The sequence below is a fragment of the Leucoraja erinacea genome, chromosome 6, assembly GCF_028641065.1.
Source record: "Leucoraja erinacea ecotype New England chromosome 6, Leri_hhj_1, whole genome shotgun sequence".
In the NCBI taxonomy this organism is placed as follows: domain Eukaryota; kingdom Metazoa; phylum Chordata; class Chondrichthyes; order Rajiformes; family Rajidae; genus Leucoraja; species Leucoraja erinaceus.
In genome coordinates, this window is record NC_073382.1 from 68853507 (window position 1) to 68867730 (window position 14224).

Below are 14224 nucleotides of genomic sequence, written 5' to 3' on the forward strand. Positions count from 1 at the left end.
GAGGACTGGCCACATTTTGTGCCTTCCACCACAGTGATGAATGCTGTGGTGGATGTTTGTGTTACATTTTTATTGTGGTTGTGTGTTCTTTATCATTGTATCGCTGCTGACAACCCAAATTCCACCGACCCTGGTTGTGTGTCAAATAAATTCTATTCTAAATTCTATTCTATATATTCATTTGCTCTGATGCTCTGGATTTTGTTCCCATCCATACCCAAGAAAATATTTTATAAATAATGGCAGCTCTCGCCAGGTATGTCAGACACCTGTTTCAGCTCTTCCACTTTACTGCCAAGGCGTTACTGCATGCTGATTTACTCATCCAGCATTTGAGGTGCTGCTCCTCATATTTGTGAATGTTCCAGAAACATTGTTTCTATCTAATGTGTTCCTAACAAGCAACTGAAAGGGGTATTTGCAGATTCCTACAAACATTCAAATTAGTGGTGCCATGTTGGTTCAAACATAGTTTGGAAATGAGAAAAGTGAAGAAAATAACTGAATTTTCCAGAACTCTAGGTACTGACAAATGGCATAAACAGACAACTTGATGAATGATTATGTAATTAATAACCCTGCTACAACTATAGGGTTGGGAAGATCTAACTGATAATACAAATAGAACTGGAACAATACGCTCTCATCAACAACTTTGCTTGCTACTATCTACTGTATCTCGCCATTGAAATGCATTGCACATTGTAAATGTGAACTAAATGTCACAAACTTATGTTGTTAATTTCATACAAAATACAATAAATGTTGATTATTACTTTTTAACCACGAGGCAATGGAAGTTAACTATTATGTCGGTAACCTCGTTCCTTTGTTTAAATAGTTAAACATTTTGGAGTCTCAAACTTATTTTCTTTTGATCCTCGATCAAATCGTGGTTTTTTTTGGCATGATTTGACGTCTAATTTAATATTTACTAATTCATACTTCCCATTCAGTGCTTGCATTTTTAATTTCCCAATCCTTCACTGTGATTTGTTAAAGATTTGTACATTGCCTTATTCACTTCAATTTCTGATACCTTAAAGTTATCAGCTTGATCTTTCAACAACATGTAGTTCAAAATACTGCAACTTTAGGGTCAAGTTCAATTATTGCTTCCGGCCTACTCATTCTTTGTTATTGTCTATGACTTTGTGTACAGCTGATGACATTTTGTCCATTGTGTTCGTTGTGCTACGTTATTTTGCTTTTTAAATTTGTTTCGCCGTCATTTCATTTCTGTCTCTATTTGGCACTCATTATCTCTTTGTCATCTTTGTGTTTGTGATGACCCTGGAGATGGTGGTTTTCATCTTCCAAAATTCCACGGGTTCTGGAGTTGTCCCTGCACATTGGAGGATAGCAATGCCCTGGCCATTTAAGAAAAGCAGAGAGAAAATAGTAAAGCAGTACACAATACACAATACACAATACAATTTATTTGTCTTTTTGACCCCGTTGAGGTCCAAACGAAATGTCGTTTCTGCAGCCATACATTACAAAACGAAAAAGACCCGAGACACAACACAATTTACATAAACATCCATCACATCGCTGTGATGGAAGGCAAAAAAACTTATCTCTCCACTGCACTCCCCCCCGATGTCAGAGTCAAAGTCAAAGCCCCCGGCGGGCGATGGTGATTTTCCCGCGGCCATTAAAGCCACGCCGGGTGATGCAAGGTCGCACACCGGGTCTTGTTGTTGGAGCCCCGGCGGGCGCTCGCAAAGTCCCGCGGCCATTCCAAGCCGCGCGGGGCGATGATGTAAGGCCCCGCTCCAGGTGCTCTTCAACCCCGCAACTCGGGCGGGAGAAGTCGCTGTTGCGGAAGCCCTGAAAAGCGGTCTCCCTCCAGGGACCCGCAGGCTCCCGGTGTTGCCGTCCGCCAGACCCGCAGTTGCAGCCTCCGAATCTCCGGGGGTCGGGTCGCAGCAGCGCTCCACCACAGCTCCACCCGCTCCGGACTCGGCCAGCCTCGTGATGGTGAGTAGTCCGCAGCTCCGCAACTGGAGCCCCAGGTCGTTCCTGTTGGAGGCCGCTCCACGTTGCCCAGCCCCAACGACAACGGAGACTCGACAAGAAAAGGTCGGGTCTCCCGTGCAGGGGAAAGATTTTAAAGTTTCCCCCACCCCCACCCTCCCACACAAATACGCCGACAGAAAAAATAATAAAAACTACATAAAAACGAGACAAAAATAATAAAAAGACAGACGGACAGCAGAGGCCGCTGCTGACGAGAGTCGTGCCGCCCACCGTCCCAATGGAAATTACATAACAGTAATCTGTTAAACTAATGTTTAAGAAGGAACTGCAGATGCTGGAAAATCGAAGGTAGACAAAAATGCTGGAAAAACTCAGCGGGTGAGGCAGCATCAATGGAGCGAAGGAAATAGGCAACGTTTCGGGTCGAAACCCTCACATCAGTCTGAAGAAGGGTTTCGACCCGAAACGTTGCCTATTTCCTTCGCTCCATAGATGCTGCCTCACCCGCTGAGTTTCTCCAGCATTTTTGTCTACCATCTGTTAAACTAATGTCAAGATTAGGGAAATCACTGGAATCTGTAATGAAGGATATAGTAATTAATACACCTTAAGACTGAAAAAATGGAGCAGATTATTAAACCAAAATCACGTCTGAATAATCTGCTGAAGATTTTTGATGATGTGATTAATGAAAAAGGTAAAAGAGAAGCAGAAGGGTTGGTGAACAGTATTAGAGCATGCGGAACTGGTTAATGTAATAATAGGAATTTAGAATAACTACAGTGCCCTCCATAATGTTTGGGACAAAGACCCATCATTTATTTATTTGCCTCTCCACAATTTGAGTTTTGTAATAGAAAAAAATCACATGTGGTTAATGTGCACATTGTCAGATTTTAATAAAGGCCATTTTTATACATTTTGGTTTCACCATGTAGAAATTACAGCAGTGTTTATACAAGCCGCCGCCCCCCCCCCCCCCCCCCATTTCAGGGCACCATGTTTGGGACACAACAATGTCATGTAAATGAAAGACATCATGTTTAGTATTTAGTTGCATGCCCTTTGCATGCAATGATTGTTTGATGTCTGCGATTCATGGTCATCACCAGGTGCTGGGTGTCTTCTCTGGTGATGCTCTGCCAGGCCTGTATTGCAGCCACCTTTAGCTTATGCTTGTTTTGGGGGCTAGTCCCCTTCAGTTTTCTCCGCTGCATATAAAAGGCATGCTCAATTGGGTTCAGATCGAATGATTGACTTGGCCACTCAAGAATTGACCATTTTTTAGCTTTGAAAAACTCCTTTGTTGCTTTAGGTGTATGTTTGTGATCATTGTCTTGCTGTAGAATGAACTGCCGCCCAATGAGTTTTGAGGCATTTGTTTAAACGAGCAGATTGGATGTGTCTATACACTTCAGAATTCATTATGCTACTACCATCAGCAGTTGTACCATCAATGAAGATAAGTGAGTCTGTACCATCAGCAGCCGTACATGCTCAGGCCATAAAGGCGTTATATCAGTGTAGCCAAAAGATTTGAACATTTCAAAATCCAGCAGCGACATAAAAAATGTTGCGACTCTTGAAAAAACACCGCGCATCATACGTCATCACGCTGTAAATATTTCGGTGACCTGACACGTCATTCAATGATGCCGGCAGTCGCTGAAAAAATCGGCAAGTGGGACAAGCCCTTAAAACCCCCGGTACCGTGTTTCACAGATGAGGTGGTATGCTTTGGATCTTGTACAGTTCCTCCATACTTTGCTGTTGCCATCACTCTGATATGTTAATCTACGTCTCATCTGGCCACAAGACCTTTTTCCAGAACTGTGGTTGCTCTTTTAAGTAATTCTTGGCAAACTGTAACCTGGCCATCCTATTTTTGCGGCTAACCAGTGGTTTGCATCTTGCAGTGTAGCCTCTGTATTTCTGTTCATGAAGTCTTCTGCGGACAGTGGTCATTGACAAATCCACTCCTGAAGAGTGTTTCTGATCTGTCGGACAGGTGTTTGGGGATTTTTCTTTATTATAGAGAGAATTCTTCTGTCATCAGCTGTGGTGGTCTTCCTTGGCCTGCCAGTCCCTTTGCGATTAGTTAGCTCACCAGTGCTCTCTTTCTTCTTAATGATGTTCCAATCAGTTGATTTTGGTAAGCGTAAGGTTTGGCTGATGTCTCTAACAGTCTTATTCTTGTTTCTCTGTCTCATAATGGCTTCTTTGACTTTCTCATAATGGCTTCTTTGACTTTCATTGGTCCTTGTTGATAAACAGCAATAAAAGTTTCCAAAGGTGATGGAAAGACTGGAGGAAAGACGAGGTGCTGAGAGCTCTCTTATACCTGCATTAAGGAGGCATTTAAACACACCTGAGCAATTACAAACACCTGTGAAGCCATGTGTCCCAAACATTACGGTGCCCTGAGATGGGGGGACTGTGTATAAACACAGCTGTAATTTCTACATGGTGAAACCAAAATGTATAAAAATTGCCTTTATTCAAATCTGGCAAAGTGCACTTTATTCCACATGTGATTTTTTTTCTATTACAAATCTCAAATTGTGGATAACTGAGGCAAATAAATAAATGACGGGTCTTTGTCCCAAACATTATGGAGGGCACTGTAACAGACAGAAAACAAATTGGGAATAAATGGATCCTTCTCATGTTGGCCGTTTGTGATGAGTGTTTGTCGCAGGGATTGGTGCTTTGGTGCCCAACTATTCGTGTTTTATACATCTTGGCTGAGGGGACCAAATGTCATAATTGCATGTTTGCTGTTGGTACAAAACTGGTTGGAGTCTCAGCTTTGAGGAGAATATCAAGATGCTCTAGGGAATATCAATAAGCTGAGTGAGTAGGCAAGAATTTGTGGAAAAGTGTTTGTTAAATGTGGGATAAAATTGAAGTTTAAAGGGGCCAAGGTATTCTTTTTAACCAAGTTGCTGAAAGCCAAAATGCTGGCGCAACCAACGATTTAGAAAGGCAAATGACATTAGAAGTTGGATATTTAGTTCTGTGGTTTGCAACGCTGTATCCCTCTTGGCATCACATCATCCCTAGCTAACAATTGGCCTATCGGAACCACTCTGCCTGATTTCATCTGTTGCCATCCCTGAGTTGTCCTGGTCTTTTCTTGCTTCTGGTTCCTCCTCCCAATAATCACCCCGAAACATCACCTATCCATTTTCAACTGAGATGCTATCTGACCCGCAGAGATACTCCAACATTTTGTGTCCATTATTGGTATAAACCAGCATATGCAGTTCATTTCTGTTACATTAAGGTAAATTATATGTTGGTCTTTATTATGAGTGGGTTTGAATGTGGAATCTGAAAGTCTTGCGCTAATTCTCCGGGTGTTCCAGTTTCCTCCCACACTGCTGGAACGCATCTAGAGTATTATATACTGATCCACTTACCCACGAAAGGATGAACTTGCCATAGCAGCACAGATTCACTGGACTGCTTTCAGGGATGGCAGGTTTGCTGTACGAAGAGGGATTGAGTGGATTAGGCCCATCTTCTGCATAGTGTGTGAAAGTGAGGTCTCATTGAACCTTTCAAAATTCCCAAAAAAGTGGTGGGCAGTTTTCTCACTCAAGAGGCTGGTGGATCTTTGAATTATCTAGGCTTAAAGGCTGTGGAGGCTTGGGGATTGTATCCGTCCAAAATGGTGATGATTAGATTTATGAATATTAAGGGAAATATGGGATATGGGGATAATGTGAAAAAGTGGCCCCAATCCATGATGAATGGAGCAAGCTTGAATAGTTGGACAGCTTGCTGCTGCTGCTCCTATTGGTGACCTGAGGAGCACCTTCAGCAACAGACTGGTTCCACCAAGATGCAGAACAGAGCGCCACAGGCAATCCTTCTTCCCTGTGGCTATCAAACTATACAACTCCTCCCCCTTCTGTTGCGGGGTATACTGACTCCCCCCCACACTCCCCCCCACCCCCCCCATCCCAATCTTTGTACATCCCCAATCCTTTCCACTCATCACTTTAATTTCATGTTTCATGTATTTTGTCTTTATGACTGTTGCCAGATCAATTTCCCTCCTGGGATAAATATAGTTATATCCTATCGTATCATATACTCTTTTATCTTATCATTCAAAATGGTAGTCAAAAGCCGGAAACATTCATACTTGCACCAATGGTAAAATACATTGAAATGCCACCAAAATTACTGGAGAATTGCAGAGTTCTATTGGTAATTTTCTGATGTGTACTGGCATCAGGTGAGACACTATGCATGGAAACGAGATCCAGACTAGGCCATTGCCTTTCTCAAAGTCTATTTGTGCAGAACGGTGAGGTCAAGAATGTGTACAAGATCAGAGGCAAGGGAATGAAATAAATATTGGAGAAAAATAATGGAATTGTTTTTGTCCCTGTTGTGCAGTTCAATATTAATGCCAATCACCCAACCCAAATTGATTGTCCACAATGTCCAACGTCTGTGCTTCCTCATTCCACAACATATTAATTTTGCTGCTGTATTTAGTTACCCCTAATTCTATAAACAAAAGTTTACCAGCTAACTTGTTCCAGACTTGTTCCATGCTGCTGTTTTTATGACTATCAGAAATAAAAGTGGAGCATATTTTGTTAAAATAGCCAACATTTGTAGGATTCCATTGTTAATATTCTGTCAAAATGTGTAGATTTCTCGTCCAATTGTGGTGGTGAATTAGCGTATGCATTCTTTTTTTTTTTAATTTTATTTTTATTAAGCGTATGCATTCTTAATGGGTTTTTTTGTGGAATTACTTATGATCTTCAGAGGGATTATTTTTGAAACACAATAATGTTGGAAAATAGTTCAGGTTCTCTTTTGGTCAATGGGCTGACATTGGTATCCTGCCTACAGCCACAACTTGTGTTGTTCAACACTGTTGTTGCATTGTGCATTCTTGACTATCTCTCAAGCAATACAGTTAAAAGATTTAAAATAACTGCTTTTATAATTGGGCATCTGGAGGAAGCTGTTCAATTAAAACTTTCCGTTGAGTAACATGTGAGTACAGGAATGTGAGGCCTTTCATTCATTACCTGCCATTGAAAACACACTTGCCCTTTTGTTCCACTTTATGCCAATAGCAACTACTTCTAAACATAATAGATATGTCTGTATGAGCTTCAAGAAATTTGTTTTGATATCTATTAATATTAACAAAATCGCATGTCATGTTAGTCTTGAAAGCAAATCATGTGCTTTCCCCTTTCAATAGCCGTTAAGAAATGAAACTAAATGGAGATCATGTGTGTGTTACAATGCACTATTTCATGTCCTTTTGCAGTTTGAAATGGAAATTCAGCGGATCTCAGAAGCCCATGAGAATTTGGTGAAGTCCAGCACCAAACGAGAAACTCTGGATAAAGCCATGAGGAATAAGCTGGAAGGGGAAATACGAAGATTACATGATTTCAACAGGGACCTCAGAGGTATTATCAAATTGTTTTATTAACGGTCTGCTTTTGTCAGAAGCACATTCCACTCATTTTAATTTGCACTTGCAGAGCAGGCTAACAGTCAGTGCTTTAGAGTAACAAACAAAATCCAGCACAATATTTTCACACTAATCATTTGACTAAGCTTAGTGTTTGGTTTGCTGGTACTTTTCCTTTGAGCATTCAAGTATATGGGACCATTGTCATTTTTATTCTTGTTTGAAGATTTGAATAACATATTTGGGGTTACAGTATAAGGTAAGTTTGGATGAAGAAGCTCATAGCCTGCTTATGTGCTTTCCCAGAAAACATTCTCCACATATCCTTTATCTGTACACAGCTTGATTATATTCATTTGTCTTTTCTCTGACTAGACAGCATGCAAAATAAAGCTTTTCACTGTGCCTCAGTACATGTGACAATAATAAACTAAACTAAAACTAAACCTGATTAGGCCACATTTGGAGTATTGTTCATCACCCAAAACAGGGAGAATGTGGAGGCTTTGCAAAGCGTGCAGAAGAGATTTACCTTAACGATGCCTGGATTAGAGGGTATAGCTACAAGGAGAGGTTGGACATACTTTTTCCCTCTGTAACGGCAGAGATTGAGGGAAGAATTATGTAAAATTGTGAGAGGCATTGATAGGGTAGACAGAATGACACAGGTGGAACATTTTTTCCAGAATGGAAATATCAAACATTAGAGGACATTGCCTCAAGGTGAGAAAAGCAAAGTTTAAAGGGGATATGTATGGCAAGTTTTTTTTGCACGGAGGGTGGTGAGTGCCTGGAAGACACTGCCAAGGATGGTGATGTGGGCAGATATGACAGTGGTATTTCAGAGGCTTTTAGATAGGCATGTGGATATTCAAGGAATGGAGGGATATGGATTATGTGCAGCAGATATGAGTTAGTCGGCATCAGGTTCGGCACAGACACTGTGGGCCAAAGGGCCTGTTCCTGTGCTTTACTGTTTTATGTTCAATCTCCTTGTTATGCATCCTCTTATCGGCCACAGTCGTGTTACACTTTCATGCGTATAATATCTCTATAGCATTTTGCATCTTCAGACTTTGATTAAAATAATTGCAGTATGGATAGATTGTGTGATTTGGCAGTCCCATTGAGAAGCTGCACTCTCAGGGATGATTTCCCTTGGAGTGCATAACTGGCCAGTTATGGGCGTCAAGTGTAATCCCTGTGATCACTGTTTCATATCGGGTCCATCCTCCTTGTGATTTCTTAATCCTGTTAGATGCACTTGAAGCAAGCGGATATCGTTGGAAACTTGTATAACTTATTCTGATCGTTGTTCCTTGCATCCGTAAAATCTCCATTTGATGTAAATGGGCTGGTGGAACCTATTTGTGGTCTGAACTCTCACCGGATCCATTAACACGTTGCCCAGTGTAAGTGCTGGGGAATCTTGGCAAGTTCACTGATGGGTGTCAAATTAACAGGATGTCCTGCAGTTCAAAAGTTAATTTTGCATTGATTATTATCTTCAGGGCATTTTACATAATGTGACTCATTATTGCATTCTGGCTTCTGGGTTTTATGTGCCGAGATTTTATCTTTTAATTGAGATAATAAACTGAACCCATACCTGAAGCAGCAGTTTTCTTGACAGCATTTCCTGGCTTACAGGTATCATTCAAATAATTCCAACAAAGCAAAAAATCAGTCCCTATTTCACTGCTGTTTATGAAAGCTTACAGTGTACAAAATAGGTGCAGCATTTGCAACATTACAACAAAGACTATAGTTTAGAAGTTATTTTGGTAGAACAAATTTTGAAGTAATCTAGGTTTGAGAAAGGATTATATTAATGAACAAATCTAGTTCCTGTTATGACGAGTTTTGTTGGAAGTTGGGTTCTGAAAGCATTATTCACATTCTTTGCGACAGGACTTCTGGAAATTTTATTGGAAGTAGAATTGCTATGAAGAGCACAATTTTGTGTGTCTTGATCAGTTTATTACTTTAAAAAGTTTTTCCCCATTTAGGACTGAGATGAAGAAAAACTTTTTCACCCAGAGTTGTGAATCTGTGGAATTCTCTGCCACAGAAGGCAGTGGAGGCCAATTCACTGGATGTTTTAGAGACTTTCCCGAGTTACTCACGAATTCTCCCGAGTTTTCCCCTTGAGTTAAACTCGGGAATGTCCGTAGGAAGCCGCAGGAGTCCATAGATATTTTGTAGCGGCCCGTAATGGCAGCCGTAGGTACTCGGGGCATCAGGTAAGTCGGGATGTTTTTTCAGCATGTTGAAAAATGTCCACGAAAAAACAAATAGTCCCGAGTACCTACGGCTGGCATCTCCGAGTTTGAATCAAGGGGAAAACTCGGGAGAATTCGTGAGTAACTCGGGAAGTGGGTCAGGGGCTTTAGATATAGTTCTTGGGGCTAACGGAATCATGGGATATATGGGGGAAAAAGCAGGAACGGCACTGATTATGGATGATCAGCCATGATCATATTGAATGGTGGTGCTGGCTCAAAGGGCCGAATGACCTACTCCGGCACCTATTTTCTGTTTCTATGTCTGTTCTGCAATATGTTATCACAAATAGTACTTTAGCATTATTGAAGTAAAAAGTTTTTATTTCTACATAGATCGCCTGGAGACTGCCAACAGACAGATAGCCTACAGGATGTATGATGATGCTGAGGATGACATGACGAAAGAGAACCATTACACAACACAGAGTGAGTTATGTGGGCCACAATTACCAGAACAAGTTTTATGGTTCATTGGATGCTGCAGTTTGTAGATGCTATGAGTTAATGGCAATATTATTTCACTTGCAGAGAATTTGCTTTGTGATGATGGACAAAGGATCACAGGACAGTGTCATAATTTTCACTTTATAAAAAAAAAAAAAAGTGTATTGAGAGTGTATAGCCCTGTGACGTTGACATGTAGAGGTGACATTGGCTGGCTGAGATATATCCCTATGAGTAAGCAGGACAAATTCAACATCTACTCCAAAAATGCTAAATCAAAAGTTCCTGCTGTCCATCAGATTCATATTCCTGTTTGTTTTATTCTCTGGTTGAAATGGAGAGACCTTTAATTCATTTGAATCATTTTTTAATGATCAAGGAAAAACTGGAATAAAAACATAGAAAATAGGCTATTCGACCCTTTGAGCCAGCATTACCATTCAATATTATCATGGCTCATCGTGCTGAGTTAGATAGAGCTCTAGGGGCTAGTGGAATCAAGGGATATGGGGAGAAGGCAGGCATGGGTTATTGATTGGGGACAATCAACCATGATCACAATGAATGGAGTTGCTGGCTCGGGCCAAATGGCCTCCTCCTGCACCTACTTTCTATGTTTCTATCATCCAAAATTAGTGCCCCATTCCTGCTTTTCCCCCCGATCACTTGATTCTGTTAGCTCTAAGAGTTAAATCTAACTCTCTCTTGAAAAGAGACCAGATCATTGTTAGCTGGGAGAAGGTAACAACAAAGCAAACAGAGATAAAATGTACTCGGAGACTGTTCAGGGGAAGGGGAGGGAAGGGGAGAGGGGAAAAGCAAGGGTTACTGTAAATTAGAGAAGTCAATGTTAATATTGTAGTCGTGACTCGCTGAATGACAGTGGTGGCACTAGACACTGCTATTCATCCTCAAAAATTCATTATTTCTTCTAATTCAACATAACAAATGGTCACTGGGGGCTAAGGAATGGTGCTGACTAAGGCTTTAACACTTTTGATGAAGAAAAATATGCTTAGAAATTGTATACATTTCCTCAAATATTGAGTAAATTCAAATCTAAAGAATATTATTCGGTCAAAATTACAAATTATAATCATAGTGGGTACGATCAATTCTCCAATAAACTAAATAGCTGATGTGTGACTAAATAGCTTACAATTTAATGGTATTGCTAGATCAACAACTTACATTAATTTATTTGAACTAAATTACTGTCTTATGGGCCTGTCCCACTTAGACGATATTTTTGGCGACTGCAGGAGACTATGCGGTCGCCACATGGTCGTCACATATTCGCGGGTGGTTGCCGGGGAGTCGCCTTCATGGTCGTGAGGAGTTCCCGCATTCTGGGAACTAGTCGCGGCCTCATTATGGTAACCGCAAATTTTTCAACGTTGAAAATTAACGCCAACCAGAATGAAGCCGCCATGGAGAGTAGCGAGAATTCTCGTGCCGTAGGTGCAGTGGTAGTGGGTCGCCAGGAGGTCGAAGGTTCTCGTAGGTTGTAGCCGGTGCTGTCCGGTGAATTTCATTGGCTCATTGGGAAAAAAAACATAAGCAGTAGTTTTCAGAACCAAGGATAACCGACCAGTGATGTTAATGACCGCCGAGCTTCACAGCCGTGTATCTCTGGCTTCTTAGAAGCTGTCTCCACTCCTTCTACATTCCCTCTCCCCTCCTCCACTCCTCCCCCTCCCCCCCCCCCCCCCCCCCCCCCCCCCCCCCCCCCCCCCCCCCCCCCCCCCCCCCCCTATTTTAAAGGACATGTGACCCTTCCCGTACACTGTGCTTTCACCATCTTACTTACAGGACCAACCTTCCTGTTCATCGCAGTGTGTGTCTGTATCACATTGGCTTTGCACTGTGTGAATTTCAGTCAAAGTCAAATTTATTTGTCACATCCACCAACGAAGATGCAACAAAGTTCAGCCAGTCCGCCTCTGTTCATCCATGGTCGGGGCCATCAACCCTCTCTAGTCGCCGATACAGACGGCTGGATGTACAGGCCCTCTTGTCGGGATGATCAAAACTCCGACGTCGGGATGGTCGAACACACGCGGGTTGGAGTGCTGGAATTGGCCACGTTCCTACCGGAGACGGCGGCTTCAGGATGTTGCAGGCCGGCGGTCGGAGCTCTTACCGGCGATCCCCGGCAAGGGATCCCAGACTCCGGATGGTGAGTCCACACCATGCCCGCGGCTAGAAGCTCCGCAGACGACAGCCCCATGATGCCAAAGTCACCAGGCCAGCATTAGGAGCACTGCTCTTTGGCGACCCCTGGCAAGGGTTAGCCCGGCTCCGCAATGGAAAAGTCCACGCTGCGCCCACTGCTGAAGCTCCGGGAAAGGTCGCTCCGCTCCAATCCAAGCTGTTAGGCCGCGAGGGAGGTGACATGGAAAAAGTCGCCTCTCCGTCAAGGAGGCGACCAAAAAGCAGTTTCCTCCCCACCCCCCCCACCAACCCCCACACAAGAAACACCGAGAGAAACCTAAACCAACATTTGCACACACCAAAAAAAAAAGTCAGACAGCGCTCCCCCCGCTTGCCCTGTCCCCACCTGCATAACAGGCTGGTGAAGGAAGCGATGTGTGTGTGTGTTCCACTCTTGACAGTCACCGGCAGTCACCTGAAAAATCGCCTAAAAGGTCTGTCCCACTTTCCCGAGTTATTCACAAATTCTGCCGAGTTTTCAAACTTGCAGAATGTTCGTAACGAGTCTGTAGGAAGCCGTAGGAGTCCGTGGATATATTGTACCGGCTCGTCATGCCAGCCGTAGGTACTCAGGGCATCAGGTAAGTCGGGACCTTTTTTCCAGCATGATAAAAAATGTCCACGAGTAAAGAAATAGCCCCGAGTACCTACGGCCGGCATAACGAGCCGGTACGATATATCTACGGACTCCTACGGACTTGTTACGAACATTCTGCGAGTTTGAAAACTTGGGAGAATTTGTGAATAACTCTGGAAAAGTGGGACAGGGCCTTAAGTGGGACAGGCCCATTCATTTAGGTAACATCTTTTCTTTATTGCAAATGAACCTAACCTCAGGCAAGTTACTTGTGCTCACGTTTTTCATTTATTCCAAGTAATTTGAGGCACCTCACGAATTTTTGTAAAAGAAAATGTACTGATGAAATGTACTAATTCATTAGTTTCTACCGGAAATGTGAGCTTGCTAGCATAAAACCCATGAGGTAGAGTGAAATAATAAAACATTGCAATTCATTAACACTGAGACAGTTTTTGTTTTCTAAAATTCAAACTTCCTATTTTGTTTTTCAACATGAATTGCTTTGCTATTACATTTTTTCTCACATCAAGTGATCAGAAACTTGATACAAGCTGTCAGGAGGAGAAACTTTACATAAAAATACTCGCCATTTGAAAGGAAGCTGTGGTGTTGACCTCAAGTAATTAAAAATAAACGACATATTATGAAACTACGTTTTTGTCTGTAGCCTAGACTCAGTTGAACCAAAAATAAACCATAAACCATGATGCAATGTCACATGTGATCAAGATACTATAAAAATAAAACCACTGCAACCATCTCAAATTTATATTTTTCTTTCAATTTCAGCTGCTGATAACTTTGGAAGGTGGTGGGTGTAAGAGTTAAAATATTTAATTTGAGCATGTAGAATTAATAAATCCATCAATAAAACAGGAAATCCACTACTGGAGCTGGATATGTTGAGTAAAATGAGAATCTTGCACCATGTGATAGCAGTTTTATTTCCATAACTAAATGTGCAGAAATAGTATGTCCACTTCTATATTTGCACATTCCCTTGAATTAAGTTTGGATGGATTGCATATTGGGAATGCCAACAGCAGCTGCATTGTCGGTTAAAGGTTTACAGTTTCTCACTGGAGTACTCTTGCCAGGAGTTTTTGCGTGCTTTAAATAAGCCGAGCATATCGTGAGCTTCAATCATCAGGCTCTAACCTGGACCTTGAGAAATGCCATTCATTGCTGTTTGAAGATGCTCTCGCTTGGCAGGTTGCCGGCTGTTTTGCTACCCCATCTGTTGGCCTCTGCACTGGTTTC

The 14224-nt window shown here is 42.1% G+C and overlaps 1 protein-coding gene across 4 annotated transcripts in view; it reads left to right on the forward strand.

The window, feature by feature from the left end:
• Positions 1-14224, forward strand: part of amotl1 (angiomotin like 1) — a 111973-nt gene that overhangs the window by 63592 nt on the left and 34157 nt on the right. For all 4 annotated transcript variants that reach the window (XM_055637306.1, XM_055637307.1, XM_055637310.1 and 1 more), the window contains 2 exons: positions 7292-7436; positions 10060-10152. In XM_055637306.1, the coding sequence (XP_055493281.1) occupies positions 7292-7436; positions 10060-10152 (238 nt within the window). The remainder of the gene's footprint in view (positions 1-7291; positions 7437-10059; positions 10153-14224) is intronic.